The following is a 26607-nucleotide window of genomic DNA, read 5'->3' on the forward strand; positions in this document are numbered from 1 at the left end:
GGAGCCCTCAGGGCTGACAACAGGCCCTAAGAAAACACCCCATCCATTAGGGTGTCAAGAGCACTGTAAATGTGGAGTGTCAGCGCCAGCCATCTTCACTGTCATGCCCAATTCTCCGAACCCCCACCCGAGCTACTAGCTGGACAATGAAGTTGCTGAACCTCCGGTCTTCCCAGCCACAATGTCCGCCCACGTCGGCTGGCAGCAGTGACAGAGGGGGGGTGCCGGATGGGGAGGCCTGCTGCAGGATGGGACTCTTATTGAGGATTTGAGCGATGAGCCAGGTCATCACATCTACCCACCTCATCCATCATGCCTCACAAACGGACACAAATAAAGAAGACACATTCCTGCCTCCTCTCCCACTACCACATTCAAGCCCTTTCCAGGCTTTTCTCTGTTTCCCTGTCTCTATGCGAGCCAAAACCCCGAGAAAAAAACAGGAGGACCAGAGTTCAGGCTCTCCCGCTCTCCTGGAGGCCATGGGAGCGCCAGAGGGAAGTGGTACGTGTTTTTTTTTGACTAATGTCTCTTAGTGTAAATCTCTATTTGTGCCAAAATGATGGGCAACAAGAAGGACTCTAAAGAGTGGGGAGGTGTGAAGGAGATGGGAGACAAAGGTTGTGTAAAATGTTTAAGGTAAAATCACAACAGAAAGGAAGACATGTCAAACCACATTGTAGTCCTTTATTTCCTAATTGTTCCTCCCACAGTATTGAATTGAAATGCATAACAGTTACATTGTAGAAAGCATTAAAACAAAGTACCTCAACTTGCTGATTACTTTTTAAAATCGATTATAAACAAAACAACGACAAAAAACAAACAAAATCTGGTCCCTTAAAAATGGGAGAATAAATGAAAGTAATCTGTTATTTATCATAAGTTTGGCACAAGGGATTAACATGAACCGAACGTCACACAAGCTTGCAGACAACCGTAGAAAACGTCAGATACAGATCTTATCAGACCAATCATGCGCTTATGAAGAAATTATACCTGGCTTTTTTATTATTTATTCTTTCTTATGTTTTTTCCCCATTTTTTACAATTGGATCATTAAATTGTCATAGAAAAAAAAACCTAAGTAATATCTATTCATCGATCGGTTTCATTAGAAGAATAAGGAGTGAGTTGTATGTTTAATACTATCTGGCACTCAAATGTAATCTACACACCCCATTAAACTCTGGGATAGGCCCAGTGAGGAATCTCCCCATCACTCGGGCTAAGAGCAGTGCTATTCAGTAAACAAACTACAGTTTGCCAAGAAATAAATACAATTCTCAACATACAACAGCAAATAACAACAACAACACCAACAAAAAAACAAAAACAAAACAAAATCATGATTGTCTAAAAATGAAAGACACACAAGCATGGAGTAGCTAACGACTAGCAATCAGGCTATTTAGTGGTATTGTTGGCTGACTAGGATGGATTCAAGGGATTGAAAAAGACATATGCCCTTTACAGAACAACAATTAACTTCAGCACTGGCTACTTATCTCAGTAAAAAAAATGTTTTCTTCTCTTCCACTAAAAAGACAATCTATTTATATCCTTTCACAGATAGCGCAGGAGGGGAGGATGGAGTGCAGTGGAGAACAGTTGGTAGACAGTTGTGTACAGTGCTGTGATTGTGCAGACACACGCAACTATGAAAACGCAGATGGGAACTGGCCTGATTTCAGTGTTACAATTACTTTTTTATTTGTTCTTCAGTGACTTCAGTGATATTAAAGAGCTGCAATTGCTGTCCTTACATGGTGTGGTTTTCATTTGATCCCAGGTTGCTAACTCCACCCTTCATTTTTATCATCAAGTACATGTATTTATGAGAAACACCTGTGGATCTCAGGGGATTAAAGGGAATTCTTGGAATACATTTAAAAGATACTTTTTTGTCAGAGGAGAGGGCTCTTTTGCTTTATGCACAGTGAAGCGGACTAGGCTGAATCCAGCTGTCTTAGAGACACAAACTAACTCACACTCTCAGCTTAACATGTTCTCCTTGCTTTTTTTAATATGCTAGGCAATAAATGCAGTCTAGCAATGATACATCAACACACCCATCTTTCATGTCCACCAGCCTCCTTTGCTGTGCAAAACAAAGAAATTCAGCAGAATAAATACAGTTATTATTATTTTAGCATTATTATTTTCACCATCCTGGTTGGTGTATATGTCAATCAATTTTAGGGTCTCAGAGGGACATTTTGTTGCTATCTGTTGGAAGTTTTCTTGGGCTGGGGCTGGGCTGGGTACCGCATGGACAGTAACCCTGCTTCATGTGTAAGGCGCTCCGCTCAGCAGTCAGATGGGACGTGGTTCCACTCAGCAGTCACTCTGTGGACGATCCGGGGCCCTGCAGATAGTCCCTACAGTGGGATCCCAGTGCCATAGGTCAAGGTTGGGGGATAAGAGGTGAAAGGGAAAGAGTAAATGGGCATCATCATACATGGCTGAGGGACTGGATGGCACTGGATTCAGCAGCAGCCCGTGCCAGACTGTGCCATATGGTGGTAGGAGTGTGGGTGGCTGGGTGAAGAGAGTCCTTTTCAGCCAGAGACAGCATCATGGCATATGCCTGAGGGACAGAGAAATTACTTACATTTACCTTATGAGCTTAAATATAGATAATATCAACGTTGTGTAGGTGAATAGATGTGCAGGTGTGTGATCTGCACTTATATAATAGAACTTTTCTACCTATTGGCACTCAAAGCACTTTACACTGCTTCTCATTCACCCATTTGCACTCACACTGATACACCGATGGGGGAGCTGCTATGCAGCTGGCCAACCCTCACCGGGAGCAACTAAGTTGGGGTTCAGGGTCCTGTTCAAGGACACTTCTACATGTGACCGGAGAAGCCGGGGATTGAAGCAACAACTGCGAAATTGGTGGACAACCGCTCTACCTTCCTGCGCCACAGGAACACTTTTCTTACCTGGGACTTAGATTTCCTAAAGAGTGGCTGTTTGACTGCCTCAGTCATAGAGGGGGAGCCAAATGAGCCGTCGTCCTCGTCTCCATCTCCGTCACTCAACTCGCTCTCTTCAAGCTTGCGCATGTCTGAAAAGTGGCGAATGTGATCCAAAGCAGAGAAGCTGCTCTGCTCCTCCTCATCCTTATATCTGAAGGCCAAGCAGAAAATTAAAATGAGACATTTTTGAGATACCTTTCAGAGCAGATCATCATTTTCACAGTGTAAAATTATATTTAGGTTGTGTGCATCTGTATTGGATTTACCTCCTAGGAGAGGTTTTGCAGTTGAGGTTCAAGTCGTTTGACCCATTGAAATCCATTTCATCTTGTATGATGTCATCACTCAGGTTGCTAGGAAGCTCCTCGCCTTCCGGTTTCCCAGAGGTGCTGCTAGGCTCTTCCCCTTCTTCTTCATCAGCACCAAGCTCCTCTGCTTCCTCATCTTCCAGGATACGTGACCCATGGCTGGCCATAAGCGGCTTCTCTTCTTCAAACGGACCGCCATTTAACCTGCAGACGGGCGACATTTATTAGATCAAAACAGCCTAATGAAGGAACTGAGTCTTTTAAAAGTCAGAAAATTAGGCTGATTTGCCATATTTGTTGTGCATTTTAAAAATGCATCCTTATCCTAAAAAAATAATCATGGAATTCAGAAAGAACTGTCTGGTTATTTTCTTGAATGAGTAAAATCAGGAATAAAACACCTTAGTGAAAACTACACATTGATGTAGCACAGCGCGGTGTGCTGGATCGTCTATACATGCAAAAACAATGGAAACACAATGGAACGTATGGTCTAAAGAGCACAAAGAATTGAATCTGAAGCAAGACATGGTGGCCGGGATAGAGCAGAGCAGGAATCCCGTTTGTCATCGAGGCTCTGAGGCCCCTCTGGGCACAGCAGCACTGGGTTGATCATTGCAGCACTTAAATGGAGTGCTCTGCCTCGCTCCTTGTTTATTTTCTCTACTATCTCGTATTCATCTAATAGGCAAAATATTTATCTGACAGCCCCATTTGGGGGGAGAGTTATGAGAGCATTGCCAACCAGCTCATTCTTCCATTCTGGAGGAGGGAGACTGGGCCAGCTATCCAAACTGCTTGACTCTTAATCTGTCCCTCTGTCTCAGCGCCACAGGAAACCACCATTTGGTAAATCATCTGGAACCACATTAAGACTGATTCACTAATTGCACTCTGGGACGTCTTTCGTCAGCTCCGAAAAATGCCATTTCTCACACAAAGGATTCAGATGAGGATTGAGTAGACAGATAGGAAACAAAACACATCGAGCCCATCACCACATAATTATAAGACACTTATAAACTGGATACCTTCACTGGATTTAAAAGGGATGAGTTTGCGCGTGCAGTGACTCCAGGAGAGGGAAATACTGAAAATCTTTACTGAATATTTTACCACATACATGATTTACTGCATCTTTTTTTTTTAATCACCAGCTAATAGCATTGTGCTTTTGACACTGACAAGGTGCCATGTCGAGCTTGCAGGCCTGAGCAGGGGAACTGGCTTCAAAAGAGAGAGCGAGAGGTCTGTGATTAAGACAACAGACTCGCTTATTACGCTTTCAAATGTGGTAATTTGCTTAGGATAAAGTATCTATCAGAAGTAGTCAGGAGCACAGCATTTTGAAAGGAAACACGGGGCGACCCTTTGACCCCACCCCCTCTACCCTCTTCCTGTAGGCAGACATGTTGGCTCCAGATGTTGCTGTACAAGCGCTCCCTCCGTGCCTCTGACACTCTCCCGCCCGGCTCTGCTCTCACAAGCCTTCTGCACAATCATACACCAGTCTGTGAGATCTCTATCTGGCTTTACAATCTGCACTGTGATCACAACAACGTGAGGCGCATAAAAACAAACTTCTGAGACCTGAGCAGGCCTCGCAACTGCTATCCAACATGATCACTGCATCAAGAATTTATTTGCATAATGCTCAGATGAAGCTGCATGCACACAGATATCTGTTCATAAGTCTGGCCAAAAGGCAACTGATATAAAGAGCTCTTGCATGTTTCCAAATCCTGTGATTGTTTTAAAAGTCATCACACATGATTATTCTTTAGTCCCAACCCCTGAACCTGATGTGATTATTAGCGAAGGCTGGCTGGGTGGTAAGAAAATGCGAGTCCAAAATGGGGTGAAAGCAGCTGACCCATTATTTACAGGCCTTAGAGTCCTTTTAAAGTCCAACAATGCTAATAAAGCCACAATTACTGCAAGTGCTTAGCAGACTGTAATTATAGTTTCAGATAAATAAAAATTATCCTGTATCTGACTTTTCTTTGAGGAGGCCTTGGCTCTCATTCGTGCCTGCTTGGAAATGTGGTGGGTTAGAAGCCATGACAACTATTTGTCTGTAAAAATCTTCTTGTTTAGCTTTGTAGATGTAAGTCTGATCATAGGGAAATAAAAGACAGGACCTCAGAAGTGAACACGCAAACCAATGCTTACCCTTCCTCAGATGGGTTCGGGGATGTATGGTTCTGGCCTGTGTTGCCAATAAAATTTCTTATTTCGTTGAAATAAGCGTCTTCTTTGTCATCCAATATAGCGCTGCCACTGTCCAGTTCAGACTGTGGGGACGACATTGCGGTGCCTGTAGAAAAGAAACAAAAATAATCTTTTGTTTCCAAAGATTGTTGTTTTGATTGATTGTTTTGACATTTCACTATGAAACCCGAGAAAATGGCTTTGTGTGCAACTCTTTATTGTTGAAAATGAAGTGTGAAAGCCACAAATCCCTTTAAACCCTTATCTCCGAAATGAAAGCCATTGTTTATTAGTTATCTTCATCCTGTGCTGTATCTGCTGGTTACATTGCTTAAATAATATAAATTATGTTAGGCTATATCGTTAATATTTTCTTAATATTAATATTGTTCTTCATCACAAAATACGGCATGTGCATTTACATCTACAAAGATTCAATATATAGCCAGAACGTGCTGATGGATGAAGGGACATTGTTTTAAGCTGCAAAGTGAAACCTTGGCAGATACATTATTTTGGATTTGATGAACATCATGTCTGCTTAAGTGGAAACCCCTACTGTGGGCTATTGCTGTCGGCTGCTGGCCAGGTGTCACTGCTCGTTCTGCTGATTCAGAGTCAATGCGATGCAACCAATCAAACCCATAAGCTTTGCTGCTGATATAAGCAATGTTTGTGCTGTTGCAGCAATATATGACAGATTTATATTATTTAATTTCTCAGATTCTAAAATTGTTTTCAAACATGAGTAAATGGTAATTCACTTGATTCTGCCGAAGGACCTATAAATCTCGCAAATTAGCACACCAACTTTTTTTCTGTGATAACATATGTAAAGGGTTGAAAATGTGTTCATTCTATGCTTCTCACCTGACAGGTTGCCATTTTCGTGCTTCTTGAGGTGACGGTCCAGGTTGGTCTGCTGACCGAAGCAACGGTCGCACAGATGGCACTTGAAGGGTTTCTCCTTGTTGTGGATGTTACGAATGTGACGCTGAAGGTTGGAAGAGATGCTGAAGGAGCGATCACAGTATTTACATCTGCGGGAAAAGGAGAGGCATTTTCACTAAAATGGCAAAACTGCTGGTCATAAGTGCAAACGTACTGCATAATGAAACAGGAACCTGTGGTCTGTTCTGTGGGAAACATAATGAGATAAACTGTATAGGACACACACACGCACACACACACACATATGGACAGTCCCAGCCATCCTACAGTCCCAGACATGATGGAGCAGCTTATTTAAGGTGAAACAGCTCTCTCTTATCTCCAGCCAGTGCAATAAAATTGCATTCTTCTCTCACAAAATAAGCACGCAACAGATTTGGTTCTAGCCTGCAAAATTAAAGCCTCTTGCCAAGTTTCTTCATGCAAAATTATACGAGAAGATTACATCTTTTGTTCTAGTGGAATTAGCTTGCTCCATTGGCTGTCCCTCAGGAACCCTCGGTTATCTGCACAAAAAATTACAATAAACAGCAGTGATCTTTAATGGTATGCCAGCGTGTGGAGTGCAGGCTATCAGAATGGGGCAGCAAAGGCCTGCGTCTGTCTCTCTCTCTCTCCCCTGTGGCCTCCGCCAAGCTTTGGGCCAACATTCCTCTACCTTAGTTACTACAAAGCCGAGCAGTGCTAACCAGGGCTTACACATTATCCAAATGTATTTCAAAATTCATTTTTACATTAGTACTGGACTGTTGCTGCCTGGCTTCTACCACAGCAGGAACAGAAAAACTGTGAGCAGTGTTGACATAAAGGTTGAAGAGGGAAACTTTGGTAATGGTTACCAATCATAAAAAAATGGCAAAGTTTGCTATATAATAATAATAAAAACAATAACATTATTATTATTATTATTCCCAAAATTAAAGAAGTAATCTTGTAATAACCTTTAACTGCCAACAAAGCCTCACTTGACGCGGCGAGGAGCGTGTAGCTTTGCAGATCGCTCGACTTGTACGCACAAAAGAAATGACCACAGCTGCAGGGCCTGGACATCTGCCCGCGTTCCTCATCACCCCAATTTTTCAACAGACTTCCTCCCTTCCACTTTGCTTTCTTAACAAGCCCAGGTTCAACTTCCCCACCCCTTCCCCCTTCCTGTCACCCAGGCGACGGACACCATTATTCATCAGGCAAAATATTTAGCAGTAGGATAATTATTCCAGGCTTTTACGGCATAAGAAAACATACATAAACTCTGTTCTAACTGTAGACAGGAACTGGCTGGGAAAACATCATAAGCTGTTAACAGATGAGCTATCTCTCTCTGTCTTACTGTTTGCTTGAGAACACACTGTGTGAAAGTATGTTTGCGGATTTAACCCATAAATAAGTCTTCCTGGGGTGTTAAATGTGCTATTGTGCAAACCTGATTCTTGACAAGATGTGTGTGTGTTTATAGTGTGTATTCTCGGGAGTGGGGGACACAGATGGAGTCAGATGGAGTGAAGATGGCTGGAGGAGAAAGAGGAGGATGATACTCAACCAACATGTTGCTGTTGGACTGAATACTCTCTTATAAAGCTCAGTGAGACAAACTAAACACACACACCTACACACACACACACACACACACACACACACACACACAAATTTAACATGCACACACATGGGTTTTTGTATAGATGTGAGGACAATCATTGACTCATTACTCTAACCTTAACAATTACGACTACAGTAAATACCTAAAACAAAGTCCTAATGTGGCTCGTAGGGTCTTACCTATATGGTTGCTCTCCTGTATGGGTCCTGAGGTGGCGTGTCAGGTTGGCAGAGCGTGGGAATATTTTCCCACAATATCTGTAAAAGAATAAAAATGAAGTATGGCTTCTTTGAGGCAGTTCCCAAACATGTATTATCTAAAGGTCAAAAGCACCGGAACAAGAATGCCAAGGCCACAGATAAAGTAAAAATAACCACAAAACATCCAACATTCCTCAGTATCACCAACACAAAAGGTAAGGATAAAACTAATACATGAAATAGGTACCTGCAGGTGTAGCGCTCCTTTCCCTTGCGCAGCAGCGTATCTGGAAGTGCGGAGGGTGGGGCTCTGAAGTCAAACATGGAGGGGACGGCACGCAGCAGGTCACCAGACTCTGGCTTCAAAGAGCCAAATGTCTCCAGCTTCTCTGCCATGTTCTCAATGGCTGACATCTGAGGAGACAGAAGAGAGCAAGGAAGAGCGAGATGTGAGTGTTGTGTTTGGAAAACAAAGAAATGTGAAAGCTAATTTAGAATTGCAATGTCTGACATGCCAAACCAAGAAATTATTGATTCATTAGTGCTTTATCACTGAAAGCTGCATCACATGATCATGTCATTTCACAGTCTGGCTACTGCAGATAGTCCATACAGCTACAGCATACTAAAGGAGGCTGCTGAACACATTGTTTGGCTTTCTGATTGCATCATGCAATATTAATTCTAATAAATTGGAAGAGGCACATGTTCTAAACACTGAAAGAACAGAGCAGCAATACGCTTTTAGATTTACTGTAATGTATGTCTTTACATTAAGTTCAAATACCAAATATTTATAAATTTGATTCTGATTTACTGTGAAATGCTAATTATTGAAGATATTAATACTTTCTTCTTAGATTTGTTTGATTGATGAGCCTTGTTTTTCTGGCATCACACCAGGTGAAATGAAGTGAAACAGGTATAGGGCAAATTCGTATTATGATGTTCATCAATGATTCATGCATCACAAGGTCAAATCTGTTGTAAAGGTATATGACAAGTACATGTGATAGTTGTTCACATCTTTGTTCTAAAATAAAAACAATATGCTCCATCCATTGCCACTGGAGAGAAGGTGTGAAACTTTTTATGTGTATTACATCCAACTTTTGCTCTCTCATATATACACATGTACAGTAGATTCATAAACACACAAACACACATAGGATTAAGGCCTGCAGGCAATCTACTAATGAAGCTGAATGTTTACTTTCATCAGATACTCTCAGAGGAGATATGTGTACTTGTCAGTTTGTCTAAGTGTGTGTGTGTGTGTGTGTGTGTGCGCGCATGTGTGTTTGTGTGTGAATGAATGGGAAACTGTGCTGTGTTGCATGGTGGCCTTTGTTGATTAATTGACATCGATGTTCATGAAAAAGAAAATGTGTGTGTGTTTGAGGGAGAACAATGTATTTGTAACACATTTGTATGTGTGTGTACCTAAAAGCATGTGCATTGTATGCATGTGTGATCCCACATGTTTAGTCTATATCTGTGCATTGTCAGTTACATGTCCGTGTGTGTGTGCGTATGTGTGTGTGTGTGTGTGTGTGTGTGCGTGTGTGTGGCAGAGGAGTGATTCATGTCCACTGCTGGGCTGTAAACCATTCTGTGCACAATGCAGGCAGACAGCACATTCGTCAATATGAAAGATGTTGACATTACTGATCAAGGGCCAGACACGGGTAATAATGATATCGCTGTGCTGAAAGGGGTGGGATGGGGGAGGAGCAGGGTTTGAGAGGTAGTGAAGGGAGAACTAGGGGGAGGAGAAGAAGGAGGGGCTGGGGTGAGGGGGTCCCAGAAGGCCGCAGGGCCTGTCAGCCCATCTCACACAGAGACAGGAGTATTTTTTTTAAAGGGGCTACACAAATTTGCATTATTTTGCGTGTATTGAATCTGCAGCCTGTTTCTTATTCTTATTTCAATAAAGCAACAAATCAATGGTGATTCGGGTCCTTCACCAGAGGCCTGCTCCCACTCTGACATTCCATCTCCTGTTTTCACCCCCTGTCACTGTTAGGCCTTACGCCAAGACGGAGCAGACTGAAGACAAAGAAAAAGAGGTCGAGAATTGGAGAAGAAGCATGATGAAGGACTAGACGATTGGGGAGACGAGTGAGAAGAAAGAGGAAGAAAGAAAGAAAGAAAGAAAAAGAAAGAAAGAACGAGGAGTCCAGAGAGAAGGGCTGATGGATGGCAGTGCAGGAGCGGCTGATTAGGAGTGACGGCCGAGTGTAAAGTTCCTGCCGCAGCCGTCGACGTTCCCACTGAGGGAGGATGTGGTGTGTCAGGTCCGTTTGATTATGAATATGCCAATGCTGCATGCCATGAATCAAAGGCAAGAGAGAGACAGAGAGGGGGAGGACAGAGTGAGAGAAAGTAGGAGGGGAATGAATTGAAAGATAAGCAAGCGTGTAGAAGAAGGGAAGGAAATTCTTTTTTGAATGTGCATGGTGTATTTCACTGGGCCCTTTTCACACACTTGAAGTGAACGTTCAGTTTGTCTGCCTTGCCCAATGAGAACTCATAACTCTTGGGAACATTAGGGCCCCCTTAAGCTGTCGGCAGTATTGAGCCTGTCCGATAAGACACTTTTTAAAGCTGAAACTACTCTATACTGGCTCCATCTATTGGAAAATTCTGAAGCAACCTCAATCCACATGTACTACTGGACTTTATTAAGAGTTTAATCTCACTGGTGGTTAACCTCTCTATCCATCAAATGAAAGAGTCATGAAATTGATATAAAATTGGATACTAAAAGTTATTTGTCTGGCTGTGTGTCATGGAATTAATTTTTAACTGGATACAATGCATATTTCAATATGAACATTTTCAAAAGCTAAAAGCAGCTAAAGGTCTCATTACATATCTAATGTCTAAATTAACATATCTAATCAAGGGAATTAGATATGAATTATTCAAACCAATAGTCTCCCACACATTACACTTCTTAAACCTTCAGCCATTCTGCTCTATTTATGGATGTTGAGTCACGTTCATTAGGCCACTGTTTGACAGTGCCATGTGTGTGAAATGTTCAGCCTAAAGAAGAAGGGATAAATGGCTCCACATTTGGCTATAAACTGTTTTTTCAAAAGGTTTTATAACCCCTTTACACTTTTGTATAAGAACCCCCCAAAACCCATCCACACACTCATGTACATCCAAACACACACACGTGCATGTGCACACACACAAACACACACACACAAACCTCCCCAAAACCCCTTGTCGTTCCCCCTGGGCAGTGTGTGAGCATCTGTGAACTTGCTTGTTGCTGTAGTGTCGCTCTGGGATCAGCAGTTGATTGGCTATCTTCAGATGTCTGTGATGCTGTGAGGGCCTAATTAGTGAGATGCATTCTCAATTGTTGATCTTTATCGGGAACCAGATGTTTGGAGGGAGGAACTAACTCCCCCATTCCCTCTGCCAATGTCCCAAAGAGACTGTTACCCTTGCTCTGATGTAAAGCAGTCCTAAACATCACTCTTCACCCCACCTTCCACTGCCCCCCCATGCCCATTGCAAAAGCGATAGTTTATGCTCCAAATAAGCAAACATATATTCAGAGCTGTTGGACGGACAGGGTTTAGCTTGGCTGGAAACCCTCATTTAAACCCTTTCATGTGATTCAGAACTGAGAAAACATCTAAATGTAAAGATGTAAACAAATCATAAAGCAAGGCTCAAATAGTCAAGGCAAATCACTACAGCATACTAAAATATGATTATTAATATAAACATTCAGCTGAAATTCTTAAAAATTACAGAAATGGACACATGTCCTGTCAGTGTGTGATGGTGATGGGCTAAAGCCATGCGAATCCTGGGTGATGTCAGTTGTAATTTGTTATGCAGCCCATGCATTAAATAGGGGATGGGGTCTGTTTGGTAGAGGTACAGACACACAGTACTGTAGTTTAAAGAGAAACTTACCCAAGTTCTCTGATCTGGCAAACAAAACTGAGGGGCGGAACAGAAGGAAAAGAGAAAGCAGTCAGAACCAGGAAGTGTTGCATGAATCAACAGCTTTTGATTGGACACATATGGCTGCAGAAGGGATGATGGGTCTAGTGTGATTAAGTTTGAATGAGCAATGAACTGCTATCTGCACAGTTAAGATGCTGGAATTACAGGAGGCTCTAATAGGTCCCAACACTTCCTGGTGCTCAATAAGCTCATTATAACAGGCTTCAAATACAATTCCAGTATGTAATCTAAGTCAGTATTGCTACGCAGTAAAATTTCCTGCCAGGAAATAAAAAGCTGAATCACAAAAGGTTGAAAATTTTTCCAATCCCCTCAGCTTTGCGACCACTTGATACAGTACATGGCTCAAGAGTGAGTCGGGTGACTGAAAACTAACCCCTCAAATGTATACAGAAGGGCCCCTTGCCTTTTCTGGGCTGAACCTATCCCGGTCTGGTGTTTCTGCGAGTGATTTGTGTGTCCAGACATTACAAAGTCATAAAGATGGCCTAAGCACTCTGTTAGTGTTTCTACTGATAGGACACCTCATTAGGGTGTGTGGGACAGCCATGTGGCTGCTGCAGGCTGGGTCCATGCAACAGTCTGGACAGGGGACATAAATCAGACAAATGAAACAGCCTGTAAAAACCAGACCTGAAACAGCCAGAAAGAACAAAAAAAATCTTATGCTTGAGAAAGTGGTGTTTTCACTTTCCTTTGGACCGTTCTCACCCGCAGGGGAAGATTGAACAAATGAATGTCAATGCAACACCTATAGACACACACACACATGCACATACACAAATTCCCATGCTGAAATGTCTGGCACAGGAAACCCAGGGGCAAAAATAATTGCTTCAAGAGCATATTATTTTTTATATTGTAATCAAAGACACGTTAGAGGAAGATGTGTCACAGTGTGCCCTTTCTTGTTGCCACATCTGTTTCAGCAACTATGGGCTTTTACAGGCAGTAGCTTGGATAGTGCTGGCTTGGACCTACTATTCCTCATTAATCCAGTTTGGTGAGCCTGAGACAACCATTCTGACTTCTTTGTAGAAAGAATCATAATACCATCACGTGTTTAATAGCACGTTTCTGTCACATGTGTACAGTAAACACAGTACTGGAAAATACTGGAAAATAAATCAAACTTGTGACAGCAATGTTAAATGTCAACAATCTAAAGTAACAGAGAGGTTAAAATGAACAGTTCAGATGTGAGAGTATGTGATTAGTCCCTTGTGTGAAACCACCAAATGACGCAAGTTATCCCAGTTCCCGCAGACACCACAATCAGAGCTCACCTGGGGATGGAAGAGGAAGCCTGGGGCCTGCCGCATATACTTGTCTTTCAGAGTCTCAAACGGGTCACTCATTCTCCTCTTCTCAACCCTGCTAATAGTAGATTTCTATCAGTTCTAAACTCATGCACAGCAGTAAATATTTACATACATATGCTTAGCATTCCAAATAACCCATGAGTTCAAGTATGACATACTGTTTACATAATACAAAAAATTGCAGTAGTGATGTAGTTAAGTTAGTTAAGGCTAGGTAAGCTACTGGGAATAACAATACCTGTAGATGGGGTCCATGAAGAAAGGGGTGGGTCTCGCATGTTGTAAGGAGGTATCTGCTTTTGGGATATCTACCACTCCTTTCTCCTCATCATAACCCAGGTTCTTCTTCATTTCCTCCTCTCTCTGATTGCGTCCACGGCCCCTGCTCCCCAGGCTCAGGTCTAGTGGCTGGTCCTGACCCGCAGAGTGAGACGCGTCTGGTTTGAAGGGAGTAAATGGGGCTGACTTTTCCTCCTTTCGCTTGGTAGTGAGGTCAAACGGTGACTCAGATGCAGACTTAACCTGGGTCTTCTTACAGTTATCTGCTGGTGACTGGGGCTCCCCTTTTAGGCCTTGAGATCTGAGGTCCCTGTCTGGGAATGGGTAAACTGGAGGAGAGAAAGCTGGGAAGAAAGGCAGGGGGAACATGGATGGATAAGGCAGAGATCCGACCTTCTTGTCTTGCAGGCCACCCAGCCCCGTGGAGCCAAAGTACTTTTCAGCAATGGAGGCAATGGCCTTGATAGAGTCATTCACAGCTCCTGTCACAGCTGTGTGCTCATCCAGCGACGACGGAATGAGGGAAGGGCCAGGAAAGTCTTTGGCAGCACTGCTGCCTGTCAGGCTAGGGCTCTGTGGGCCTCCCTCACTAGCCTTCCTCTTGGGGCCTTTGCCATTTTCTCGAGCAGCTCCCCTTTCTCTTTCACTGTCCATGTCACTCTCAAGCTCAGAGCCTGATGTGCTCTCCAGATCACTTCCGCTGGGTGTGCTGACATCGTCCAGGTCGCTGCTCTCTGAGTGGTCACTCTGCTTGTTTCGCGGCTTTGTAGAGGATGAGGAGCTCTGGTTGTGGAGTTCTGAGCCTGGGATTTGATTGCCAGGTGACCCACCATCTTTACAGAGAGCTTTCAAAAGCTCTCGGGACTCCTGGGTGCCAGGGCTCAGTGGCAGCAGTGGACTCTTACTCAGGTCAGAACCAGGCCTGGTGACAGGTGCCTGAGTTGGTTGTCTGACAGGAGATGAGGTGGCAGGAATGAGTGGTGGCCGGTGGTAGAGTCCTGAAGGGAAGAGACCAGGGAAGCTGAAGGGAAATGCTGGAGCAGCAGGGAAGGTTAACCCGCCATGGTGGCGACTGGCCCCAAAGTAATCAGCCAGTCCGGCACTGCTGTGGCCCATTGCCAGAGCTGATTTGTCTAAGCCAGGGGCGCCTGGGAGGGGCACACCCTGGGCAAACAATCCCCCAGCTGTGAAATGGTTCTTTCCTTCACAGAAGCGCCGGTGCTTGTTGAGGGAGGATGTGGTGCTGAACATCTGCCCACAATCTTTGCACTTGATCTGTGTGCGGCAGTCAGCGTGCATGCGCTTGTGACGACACAGGTTAGAGAACTGAGTGTAGGACTTGTGGCATACCTCACCTGCAGCGTAATGGAGACAGATACATGATGTGTTAGTATGCAACATACACTGACCCACAGACACACACACAAACACACAATATCATGGGAACATAATTCTCTAGGTAACATACGTCAGGCTGGAAGAAGCTAAGGTAGAGGAAACAGAATATGAATGATATGCCTGTGTTCCCATTAATGCTCTGACAATAGTTTTCCAGCAAAATAAGGAAGAGAGGTGTGTCCAGATCCTGGCATTGTAACGGAATCTTTTTGGTTGATGGCGTGAGTCAGTTGCTGCCACTCATCACCTGCACATCAAACCAAATTCCCAGGAATCTCGAGGCCCATTGTCCTCCCAGGGACGCTCCCAGGGAGTCCATAAACAATCACACACAGACACTCAGACATAGACATGCAGGCACATTTACAAATATTCACATAACACAGTGAAACTGAATCACACACACAGACACACACACACACACATTCTCAGTTGCATGTAGTACAATGGCTCTATTTTAAGTTTGTGAAGGAAGCGGAGATGAATGAATCCTATCCTGCAGTCCGGTTCCCAGGGACAGGTCTCACGTCCTCTACTGCCCCTCTTCCCCCTCTGTGCCTCTGTTGTCACCCCCTCGGCCCTGTCACCTAGTCCCCATCGCTTGGTCCCTCTGGTCCTGTGCTAAGCGACCTTCCCACAGTCAACCTATGTCTGTCACTCGGAGTCTGGCATACTGTACGGTTACAACACCCAGGCCTAAAACAAAACCTCTGCCTTTTTATTGCCTTTATAATCTGTAAACAGTATGACTAAAGGCTGATTTGTTAGGATGTACAAAAGGGGAAAGTACTTATTGTTTTCCCACTTCTATTAAAAGTCAAGGATAGAAGATGTCCCTCCTCAGTGCCACTATCCCACACTATAGGATATTCTATAATTAGCTACACTACAGCTTTTTTACTTTACTAAGACTTTGATCATTTTAATATTTTATAAAAAGGTACAAGCTGGATGATTGATTTTACTCATATTGTTACTAGAGCTTCAAAACCAGGATAAGGAAGTGTTTAGGCTCACACTGTGATTAGACTTCTGCATACTTTGGATGCCTTCCAGCCTCAAGGTGCACAAAGAGGCAATTTAAGGAGATGGAAAGGAAGAACAGGAAAAAGTATTGTGGAAACAGATTTAAATAAACACTCTAGACGAAACCCATATGAAAATTTCTGAGCCACGAGTGAATGTAGGCTAAAAAAAAAAAAATACATTTAAGGAATGAGACCCTAAAAAACTAAATATAAATGGGTTGCATTCATGGCTTGGCTTTGGCAGAAAAAATCACGACTGAACAGTAGTTGAAAACATTTAAAAACATTTGGAACAAAAATGAAGACATCTGTTTGATTTTGTATGCAATGGTTCCTCGCTTAAAAGTTTGCATGTGTCTTGCAACACAGATGAATACATTTGGATACTGCATCTGAATACCTTTCAGTTGATCAAAATTAATCTAACAGAGCTCAGCTTGTACATGTTGACAGTCAGGCAGGTGTAAAATAAAAAAAAAATATTATTGATAAAATAAATTAATAATGTTTAAATATTATAGTTAACAAATTCTGTCAATGTGTGTATAGGGGCTGTATCTGCTTCTATTGCTGTGTCTTTGTATGTTTTTACAGGCATGACCACATGGCCTGAGCAAACTACAAGAAAACAAATCACCATAAATCATATAGTTGTGACATTTACAAACTAACAACACACATGCATGACACACATGCATGAGTGTGAAACCTGATTCACTACACGTGCATTTTCATCATATTAGCTCTTAATAAACTGAAGCAAAATATTATAAACACAATCATGAGAGGATAGTGGTGGCTCGGTGGTGGCGAGTAGATTGTCAGAATTATTAAATCAACAGGCCTGAGACCTTCACTTTCAAAGAGAGGGTCTGAGACACATACACACACTTCCTTGACATATTGCGTGCATTAACAGAATCATGTGTATACAATGCAACGCTGTCCAAAACATGTACATGCTCTTCAACACTAAATGCAAAAATGCATACTTCGGACACACACATGGTCTCTCCCAGGCAGCCGTCATGTTTGAGGTTGCTCTGTCTTTCTTGTACAGCCATTAGTTGTTTTAAAACCTGAATATTTTCTGCTGATTACAGCAAATGAACTCTTATTCAGAGGAGCACAGGAGAGAGGTCTGTACATGTGGTTGCTATTTGTGAGGAATGGTGGATGTGGTGGAGGGAGTGAGGAGAGAGAGGGGAGTCAAAGGTCTGCACTGGAGATGCAGCTACTTTGGCCTGTGTATAAATATGTACGTGTGTGTGTCTATTTGGTGTGTGTACAGGTTTCTGGTGGGCCAGTGTGTGTGTTGTTGAGCAGGGCTAAGCAAAGAGAGAAGGGGCAAAGGGTGAAGATCATAATGCTTTAGGGGAAGGAGATGAGATCTGTGGTGTTAGGTGGTGAAAGTGGGAAAGGTCAAAGTGCTGCATTTAGCGTTTACTAAAGTGCGTATGTGTGTGAGAAAAAGCAAGTGAGGAGGAAAACATCTGTTAGCTGTAGCATCAACAGTAGGTCAGGCTGGGTCACTGTGAAAGGTAACAGTATGGGTTAGACCAAATGGGACTGAGTTAAATTGCATTTTATTTGAAATGCTCTCGAGACCACATCAGCACAGTGTTTCACAGCATTGATGCTGCTTTAATGAATCTATAACTATATAATATAAATATATAATCCAACATATTCTACATGCAGAACATTACGTTTGATTCTCGAGGAGGAGCTGAGGAAGGATGAACATGTATTGTTTTAACATCACAGTATTTCTATGAAAGGCAAGTCACAAGCATGTTGTTGTTAAAATTACTATTATTATGATTATTATTATTATTATAACAATGTACTGAGGAGACTTACATAGGTAGGGTCTTAGTGACTTACACATGAAGGGCTTGACACTGCTGTGGATGTGCTTATGCTGCTTGAGGCCTGAAGACGTAGCAAACGTCTTGCCACAGTCAGAGCAGGCATGGGCCCTCGCCCCAACGTGCTGTGAGCGGATGTGCCTCTGCAGGTTACTGGGGTCTGTGAACACCTGCTGGGGGAAGGAACCACACAGATACACACGGGGAGTTACGATCTGCTTCATCGAACATAGGGGTAATAAACAATGCACAAAAAAAACAAAAACACTTACTAGCATACACCGAATGACACTGAAAGTGTCATAAAAGGTCATCACTTTACCTTTGAGCAGTTTTCACATTCGTAGTGCTTGCCACTGTCATGAGACATCTGATGTCGAATCAGGTTTGATTTCCAGTTGAAGGCCTTGGGACACTGGTCACACTTATATTCCCTCTCCTCAGAGTGGGACAGAATGTGAGCCTCCAGACTGCAGGAAACATAAGATAAGAAAACAATGAGCATTTGTGAGTTCATAGCGAAAAAAATCTCCCTAAATATATCCTGTGATCCAGTGTGTGAGAAATTCACTTACCTCTGGACATCAGCAAAAACCTGGTCACACTCTTTACACTTTTGGAGTCCATGGGACATAAGTAGGGGTCGCAGGTCTTGAGGTTCCTGGGCCTTTAAGTCACTGTCTGCTCCTAGATACATGAGACATTACATAAATCTTATAGCAAATTATAATGGTTTGCAAGCCACGGTCAGTGGCTGCAAATGTCATACAAATCACCTTGCTAATACATATGACAACATATAGGCTCAACAGAGGTGTTGAACAAATGTTTTTGCAGGGGTGATGGTTATGGATCAGTGGGCACAGGTCAAAAAATTGTTTCATTGGTTCCAGTGAGAAACAAAGTCTTTACATGATTTGTGCTATATGCTGTCAGTTTGGCTACACATGTTTTTTGTCACTCTTCACCACACAGTGTTCACAATGTCATGGAAAAAAGCAGAGTTATTTAAAAAGAAGTGTCAAACCTGAGTTAAGGAAAGAGGAAGGGGGCATCCCACATGGCTGCTTCTGGTGGTCCAGCAGTTGGTTGCGGGACTCAAAGTGCTGATCACAGTCCTCACAACGGTACTGTCTCTCCTCTGTATGGTGGGAGGAAAAAAAATGTCACGCTGTGCATTTAAGTGAGGTGCTCATGAGGTCTGGATAAAAATGTTTGTTTGTATGTATGTGTGTGTACGTATGTGTGTTGTACAGACCATGAATATCAGGAGCCATGGTGTCACATGAATACTCTTCAGCCTTCATGAAAAGTAGCAGCTCTTCACCGGGGAAAATCTCTCTGGTGGCTTTGTAGAAGATCTGTAACACAGAGAGGGAGATTGTGATTTAGACTGTGTTTTTATATCTTTGTTCAATTACAGATGTCAAACAAAACTGAAATGGATCCGCATATTTTGCAGCATTGAATTTGCCATTTTTGGTGTCCTGTAAAGATGCTGCAGCTGTTTAGACTGCATTTTTCTCACATTGTCCACAACTGCACTGCAATGTGCTGCTTTGGAAAGCTTAAAATGTTAAAAACTTTTTAAACCAGCAGAGGTCACTTGGGTAACTCATGATACTGTATAAACACACATGCACACAAGCAAATAGGCAATACAGTTGTGTACATGATTGTCAAACTTGCACCACACAGAGAAGGAATAAAAACACACACCTTAACAATTAAATAATCATCCAAAGACATCCACATTTATGAAAACAACAGTAAATGACAACCAGCCACACTGCAGAATAAATACACTGTCCCACTGTACTCTATACATACTGTATACATGTATTTTTAAGTGTACACACACACACACAGCGCTTTGAAAACAGCACAACTCAACCTAGATTCACATACTCCTAGCATATATTCACAAGCAGGTAAAGGGTTTGTTGCATCTCTTTAGTCTACAATACATGCATGTCCCCAAAATAAAAAGTGCGTATTTGGAAAGGGTCAGTGATTTTAAAGAATCATCTGAAAAACATGGGGACTGTGGTGCTTCCCATGAACACACAATAGCCTTTCTCTGTGAAACAATCAGACGTGGCTTTATTTTTGGAATCCTTTGGAGGTTTAACATATTAAACTTCCTCTGTTGCGTCAACGTGACAATAATGATGGGGGAATTTATTAGAAAGGCAATAGGGACCGGTGCCAGAGGCTACTGGGAAGGTGGGGGTCACAGGTACAGCACTCAAAGGGAATTCCTGACTAGAACCATTAGGGCACTAGAGCCACACTGGCTCCACTGAGGCTTTTGATAAATATCTCGGTGACAATAAAGCCCATGAGGTATTCTGTCAACTATTCTATAATTGTTCGTGTCATTGTTCTTACTTCTGGCAGATGACATAAGATTAAATGTGACACTAATGATTTTTTTGTGATTCACTAAAGCACAGGAAGTACATAGATAGTCACTGGGGTAAAGGGAAAGCAGGGTGACCAATGCAGAGCTTTTGTGTTAATAACTCTGACCGGTGCAGAGTTACTGATGTAGTTTTGTGGTAGTATAAATGTATTATTTGAGTTTATGCATTAAAACATGTAAGCTGCCAAGACAGTCAGTGGGAAGGTGACAACTGCAAATCTGACTCCCTTTACAGAGCTATAACTAAAAAAAAGTCTGCAAACTTGTTGCTCTTTTGTCATCTGATTGAAGAGAAAGCACCTGGTTAGCAACAGCAGTGTTGCACGTCCACTTTAAAAAAAAACATGACAGAAACTAAACTGTCTGGATCTCAGGAGGAGCTGTGATCACTGACATACCCAACTTTAACCTGTGTCTACACACACAAACATGGATGGACGGTTCATAGAGCATTTGTGCGTGCAACATTAACAGAAACCTTCTTTCCTGTGTCTGTCACCTCTGCAAGCCACGAAAATATTGTGATTTAGAAACCGTTGGACACATCAAACAGACATGTAAGTCTGCTGGGATTATCCTCTGCGACACTGATACTGAGATTGTGGCGAGCCTCGTTAGAAAGCTAACAAGGCGTGGACACACTTTATGGTAAAATGCAACTATAAGTCCTTGACTTTGGTGTTTAATTTTTTAAATAGTAGCTTATAGTGAGAAAGACTTAGCTTTGTGAGTCTTTCAAACCAACAACACAGACCCTTCTGGCTGAGTCTGACCTTTGACATCCCTCTTTGAGAGATCAATAAACATCTTTAGCCCTGCTTTTCTGTTCTGTCAACACTAGATGATGTGTTGTTGGGTAGCGCAAGCACACACAAGAAGGCACAGGAGGGTGACTACAAATATGGGGGGGAATTCCCCCATTAGCTCCACCCGCTCCCCTGAGGGTCACCACAAATAAACAGGGAAAGCACACACATACAAACAGTCAGCGGCTCACTCCAGGACAGAAGGATACAGCATTTGATTCTAGGGTCCATCCCTCTCATGTCACGGTAATACAGACACACAAACACACAGAGACACACACACACACACACACACAGACTTCCAGTAGTCCGACCGTTAACAAAATAAAAATAACATAGTAATAGTATAATAACAAGTTATTCAACAGAAACCACCACCAGGTTGTCTGAATTGATACTGTGAAGTCAAGCAGCATCACGCCTACTTCTTACACTTACTTCAAACAAAAATGATGCAGAATCATTTCTCCATGTGTTTGGTTATTGATTGAGTCACTTCTTATCTTTTTCTCTTTCTCACATACTCCATGTCAAAGGTTTTAACCCTGAGAGGACCAAAGGCTGTAATCTGACTACTTTGTTACCCTGACACCATTAGTCATTAGCAGAGTAAACACAGTCACATTTTCCCCGAGTCACACCCTGTTGGCCGACTCGTTGCTCGCACAGAGCTCATTCGACAGGTAAACCATTCACTGATGCTGCCCTGGCACAGTGAACTGCAGTGTGCTGCTTTCAGTGCAGAAACGTAAAAATAAATAAATAAATAATTAAATAAATCACAGGACACATTAACAAGTAAAAGCAGTGGAAAAGGAGAAGGCCAATGGCACTGCCATGCTTATCAACAAATATTAAAATATATTATACAAAACTTCTAATACGCTTTGTTTCTATCTCAAGGAATCAGAACGTGTTACCAAATTTAAGAAGAATTACAGTGTGTACTTGTGCTTGCTCAGCAGCAGCACAACAGAAACAGTGGATGTCCACATGTGTTGCGGCCTCCCACATGTGTAGCTATCGGGTCATACAGTACGTTTGGCAGACGCCATCATTTGGCCTGTAAACAAACCTATTTCATGACTTAGATAGCAATAAAAAGTATGGGCGCACGATGTGCAGATGGCTCCTGCAAATTGGATGAACATGCAAGGAAGCCAATATGGCTCTGTTCATAACCGGATGAGTCAGCTGCAAGAAAATGACCTCATGAAGAAGTGAGAACTTTTTAGTATCCCATGAATGAAGTATAAACATTGCACCTCTGGTTTAGTCATCTAAAGTCTCAATAAGGTAGCATTCACTGTAAAAGGGAGAAGAGGAAAATGTTGTTTTTCAGACAGATCTGATGTTTTTTTTAGTGCATTTTTAAAAAGTGAACACAATTCAAGCTGTTATTTCTTGGAAATGCAATCACTTCATGGTTTCACCTCTAGTGTATTTACACAGTAAATGACAGTGTTTTGCTAATCTTCCCCTCAGCCACTTATCCCACTCAATACTAAGTGAGAATCAATAGAGTGAATGCGATTACGGCTCATATCCCATTGCACTGTCTTATGAAAGGCTGTTCGGGGCCTCGTCGGATGATGTTAATTACACTTTTAATCCATTTTCCTTTCAATTGAACCAGTAGAGTGAGAAGCACAGTGGAGGGTTTTTAAGCACTAATTGCCCCCAATTATGTTAACAACAAAACATGCTGATCACGGAAAGGATCTGTACAAGTGCTCAGGCTGCGTTCTTCCAGTGTGAATGGGAATATCAGGAGAGCTTGAGCATTGTGGCATCTTTGATAAAAGGCAATGGCTAAACACAAACAACAGACTGCATGCCAAGATTGTTTGTTATTAATTATCATGTCTAAGTACTCTACAAATTCTGTGCATGTTTTTATTTGGAAACCATATGAAAAGTAATTTTACAACATTCAGTTGTCATCAGAGTGCCGTTTTTATTTCTAAACAGCTGCATTTAAACATATAAGTTATAGCACAGTGAAATAATTACAGATTTCACCGTGTCAAACTGCAACACCTGCCCTCTTCCTTCCTCCAGGCTTTCCTGTTCCTTGTCAAATATATGAAGCAATAAAACAGAGAAGGTATAAAAAATAAATTCTGAAATTAAATTACTGTTAAAAATACCAAATTTGTAGCTAATGTGAATAATAAAGATATACAAATAATGTATAATTTTGACTCGTGTTTAAACAAGACTTTTTATTTCTAAGAACAAGTAAAAGTTTGTTTTTAAAAATCCCCAGATTGATGCACATCTCTTCTGATGTCCTCTATTATTTTAAAGCATGTAAAAATTAGCTGAAATGACTGCAATGAATCGATTCTGAATGCTAATAATTAAGTTCTCTGCACACGCTTTCACAACGTAGATCTTTTGTGCCAACAAAAAGAGCGGACTAGAAAAAAAAAGTTGTGCGAGAGGAGAAGTGGTCTCCCCTACAGTTCGTTCAAGACAAAACACTTTCTTCCTCCTTTTCCTTACTCATTCATTCTTCTCACACTCCCTCGCCCTCCTGAGATTGGTCATAAAGTTTTATGATAAACAAAACTGGTTCAGAAACAAGAGGACAGAGGCCACTTTTCCTCTCAGGCTGGCAGTGCTAAAGAACCAGGACCAAATAATGACCACCACAACTACAAAGAGTGTAGTTGTCGTATGACAACTGTCCTCAAATAAATCATATAACACGATATGAGAAGATGTAAAATTGGTTCTGAAGCAGGATTTAGCAGAGCATGTATTATATAAACCTTGAGTGGCCTGGCCAGGCCCTTCTTTCAAAAGCTGGTGATGGTACGAGTTGTGTGGTGAGTGTGTAATGTGTGGTTTCAGACTGGGCTTAGACTCAGCACTTCTCTGTGGCAGTAAAAACCTGCTGGAATCAGGTACTGGGTGTTTTAAGATTTCCAGCTCAGAATGAGGAGTGTGGGGAGTCATCTGAACCGCAATGAACAATTCACAGTCCTACAGAATGTACACAGTCACACACACCAATGCTTACATATGCATACATGTGGAAACACAGGCAGGTGTGTGCACACACTCCAGATACACAAAGAAACACTTCACACAACTTCACAACAAGTCAATGCACATAAACATCTGTCCACACATGGAGAAAAAAAAAAGCCCTCATAAGCACACACACACAAAGACCAAAAACTGACAGCGGATTTACAAGACCACCTCATTTGGTCTATTCATTTTACACATACAGACAGCCATTGTGAAACGCCACAGTGTGTTTTCAAAAACACCAATGTTGGCCGGAAGGCTTAAAGACAGCACATTGTGCTGTGCTGTGACACTGTGTAATACTTAACAATCACCTCATCATAGCCATGTCCGTGACCTGTCGGAGCCTTACACAAGCACTCGCGCAGAACCACAGTGTTGACAGCGAGTCACACCTCGAGGAGAGAGCAGCTCAGGAAGGCTCTCTCTCTGCTTGTTTGTCTGTCTGTCTCTTTAAAAAAAGTGGGTAAGTGCTTTTGGAAAGCTTCTCTTCTTCTTTTCCACTCACATGATGAAAAGTCTGGGAACTATCTGTGCTCTCGACTTTTTCCTTCTTTGCCGGGAACAAGAAAAATGAAGATGCACAAAGAGAGAGCAGTAAAACTGTTCCGTGGAAGCTCTGAATTGTTGACTAAAAGTTTCACAAAAAGCAGCAGTTGTATATGAAGTACCTTGGTATTTGCATTAATACATACTCTATTGAGCTGTACTTCTGTTCAAATTGCCACCACTGAGAAGTGATGACAAACAAGAAAGCTGCATTATGTTTTTCATTTGAGTTAAGCTACATGCCACACACGTCAAATAAAGTTTGGCTTCTCCCAGCCCCACTTTTTCTGCGTAGGAGGAGCGCCTGGCCATGGGATTACTGAGGTGAACGGGCCCCCATGTGTTCAGCACGCACCCCTCTGCACAGCCAGGTGAGCAGCAAAAGAACTGTGACATTCCTGACATATCTAAGAGTTTGTATCGCAAGCGTGACTGGGAAGTGTGTGGATCTATCATCTCAGCGGGCCGCCTGTGATCCTGCCCTGTGGTCCTTGCACGGCAGAAGCCAGTGAACAATTACGGATAGAAAACACACACAGATAGCAAAGAGTCTCAGTGGTGTAATGTGTGTATAGGTATGTGTGTGAAGTGAAGGCCGGGGGGCCAGCCGCTCATGGGACTATCTGAGTTAGATCACAATAACACCTTTTAACACAATGGCCCACTGACAGGACAGTTATACGGAAAATACAGGGAAGCCTTCTGGCATCACAGCTATGTTTTAAAAAGCAAACTTTAGTTTCTGAATGACTCACGGATGCACTTGATACTTTTTGCCAAAAAGTAAGATTTAGAAGAGGATGCATCACTATTTGGGAGTTCATAATCAAGTCATCTATGCGTCTTTTCTCTCTCTTCCTCTCTCCTTTTTTCTCGAGATTATATTCAACTTTCATTGAGATTGTTCCACCAGGCAGGCTGTGAGTCTGTCCACATACCTGATCATCTATCTGGCACGCTGTCAGGTTATGGTGCTTGGCCGCAGGGGCAAACTGGATGTGCTTCAGCCAACACCCGATATTTGGTTTGCTGGCATCCACGCAAAATTTTACATGGCCTGACCCATCCAAGATCTGCAATGAGAGAGTGAGAGAGAGCGAGAGAGATAGAAAGAGAGAGAGATGGAGACAGAGAGATCAGACTTTGATACTTATCAGTCCAGGTTACTGTGTCCAAACACTGACTAACCGCATACCTCCCACAGAGAAATAAGACTTAAATGTTAAAAGCTGGAGCAGGGGCACACACACACACACACACACACACACACACACACGCGCGCACACACACACACACACACACACACACACACACACGCACTCACACACATTCACTGTTTGGGTTCAGTACAGGAAATATCAAAAAACACAAAACAATAACAATTCAACAGTACATAAAAAATTTATTAATTATCTGTGGCATTTATAATTTTTCTCATGAAGAAGCTCGAATTTGGCCATTTCTACAGCAGTAATAAGAAACTGTAAATTATATTAATAGCACATTTCATGATTCTATGTGACAATAATAAATTAGTACCAAACCTAATAAAAATGACGTATTAAATTACGATCAATTGTGTCTGATTAAACCCTTTTGCCTAAAATGTATTTAAAGTTTTAAAATTACTT

The 26607-nt window shown here is 42.3% G+C and overlaps 1 protein-coding gene across 16 annotated transcripts in view; it reads right to left on the reverse strand.

The window, feature by feature from the left end:
- Positions 1-672: 672 nt before the first annotated feature.
- Positions 673-26607, reverse strand: part of mecom (MDS1 and EVI1 complex locus) — a 127865-nt gene continuing 101930 nt past the window's right edge. For 4 of the 16 annotated variants that reach the window (XM_067506829.1, XM_067506820.1, XM_067506835.1 and 1 more), the window contains 16 exons: positions 25915-26049; positions 19413-19515; positions 19182-19295; positions 18730-18841; positions 18477-18624; positions 18147-18327; positions 13817-15212; positions 13543-13633; positions 12203-12229; positions 8505-8671; positions 8237-8314; positions 6380-6549; positions 5471-5615; positions 3257-3502; positions 2955-3141; positions 673-2590 (listed from right to left, as the gene is read on the reverse strand). In XM_067506829.1, the coding sequence (XP_067362930.1) occupies positions 2456-2590; positions 2955-3141; positions 3257-3502; positions 5471-5615; positions 6380-6549; positions 8237-8314; positions 8505-8671; positions 12203-12229; positions 13543-13633; positions 13817-15212; positions 18147-18327; positions 18477-18624; positions 18730-18841; positions 19182-19295; positions 19413-19515; positions 25915-26049 (3435 nt within the window). In that variant the 3' untranslated portion in view covers positions 673-2455. The remainder of the gene's footprint in view (positions 2591-2954; positions 3142-3256; positions 3503-5470; positions 5616-6379; positions 6550-8236; positions 8315-8504; positions 8672-12202; positions 12230-13542; positions 13634-13816; positions 15213-18146; positions 18328-18476; positions 18625-18729; positions 18842-19181; positions 19296-19412; positions 19516-25914; positions 26050-26607) is intronic. The other 12 variants (XM_067506822.1, XM_067506828.1, XM_067506826.1 and 9 more) reach the window with 12 other exon arrangements.

The sequence above is a fragment of the Channa argus genome, chromosome 6 (assembly GCF_033026475.1).
Source record: "Channa argus isolate prfri chromosome 6, Channa argus male v1.0, whole genome shotgun sequence".
NCBI lineage: Eukaryota > Metazoa > Chordata > Actinopteri > Anabantiformes > Channidae > Channa > Channa argus.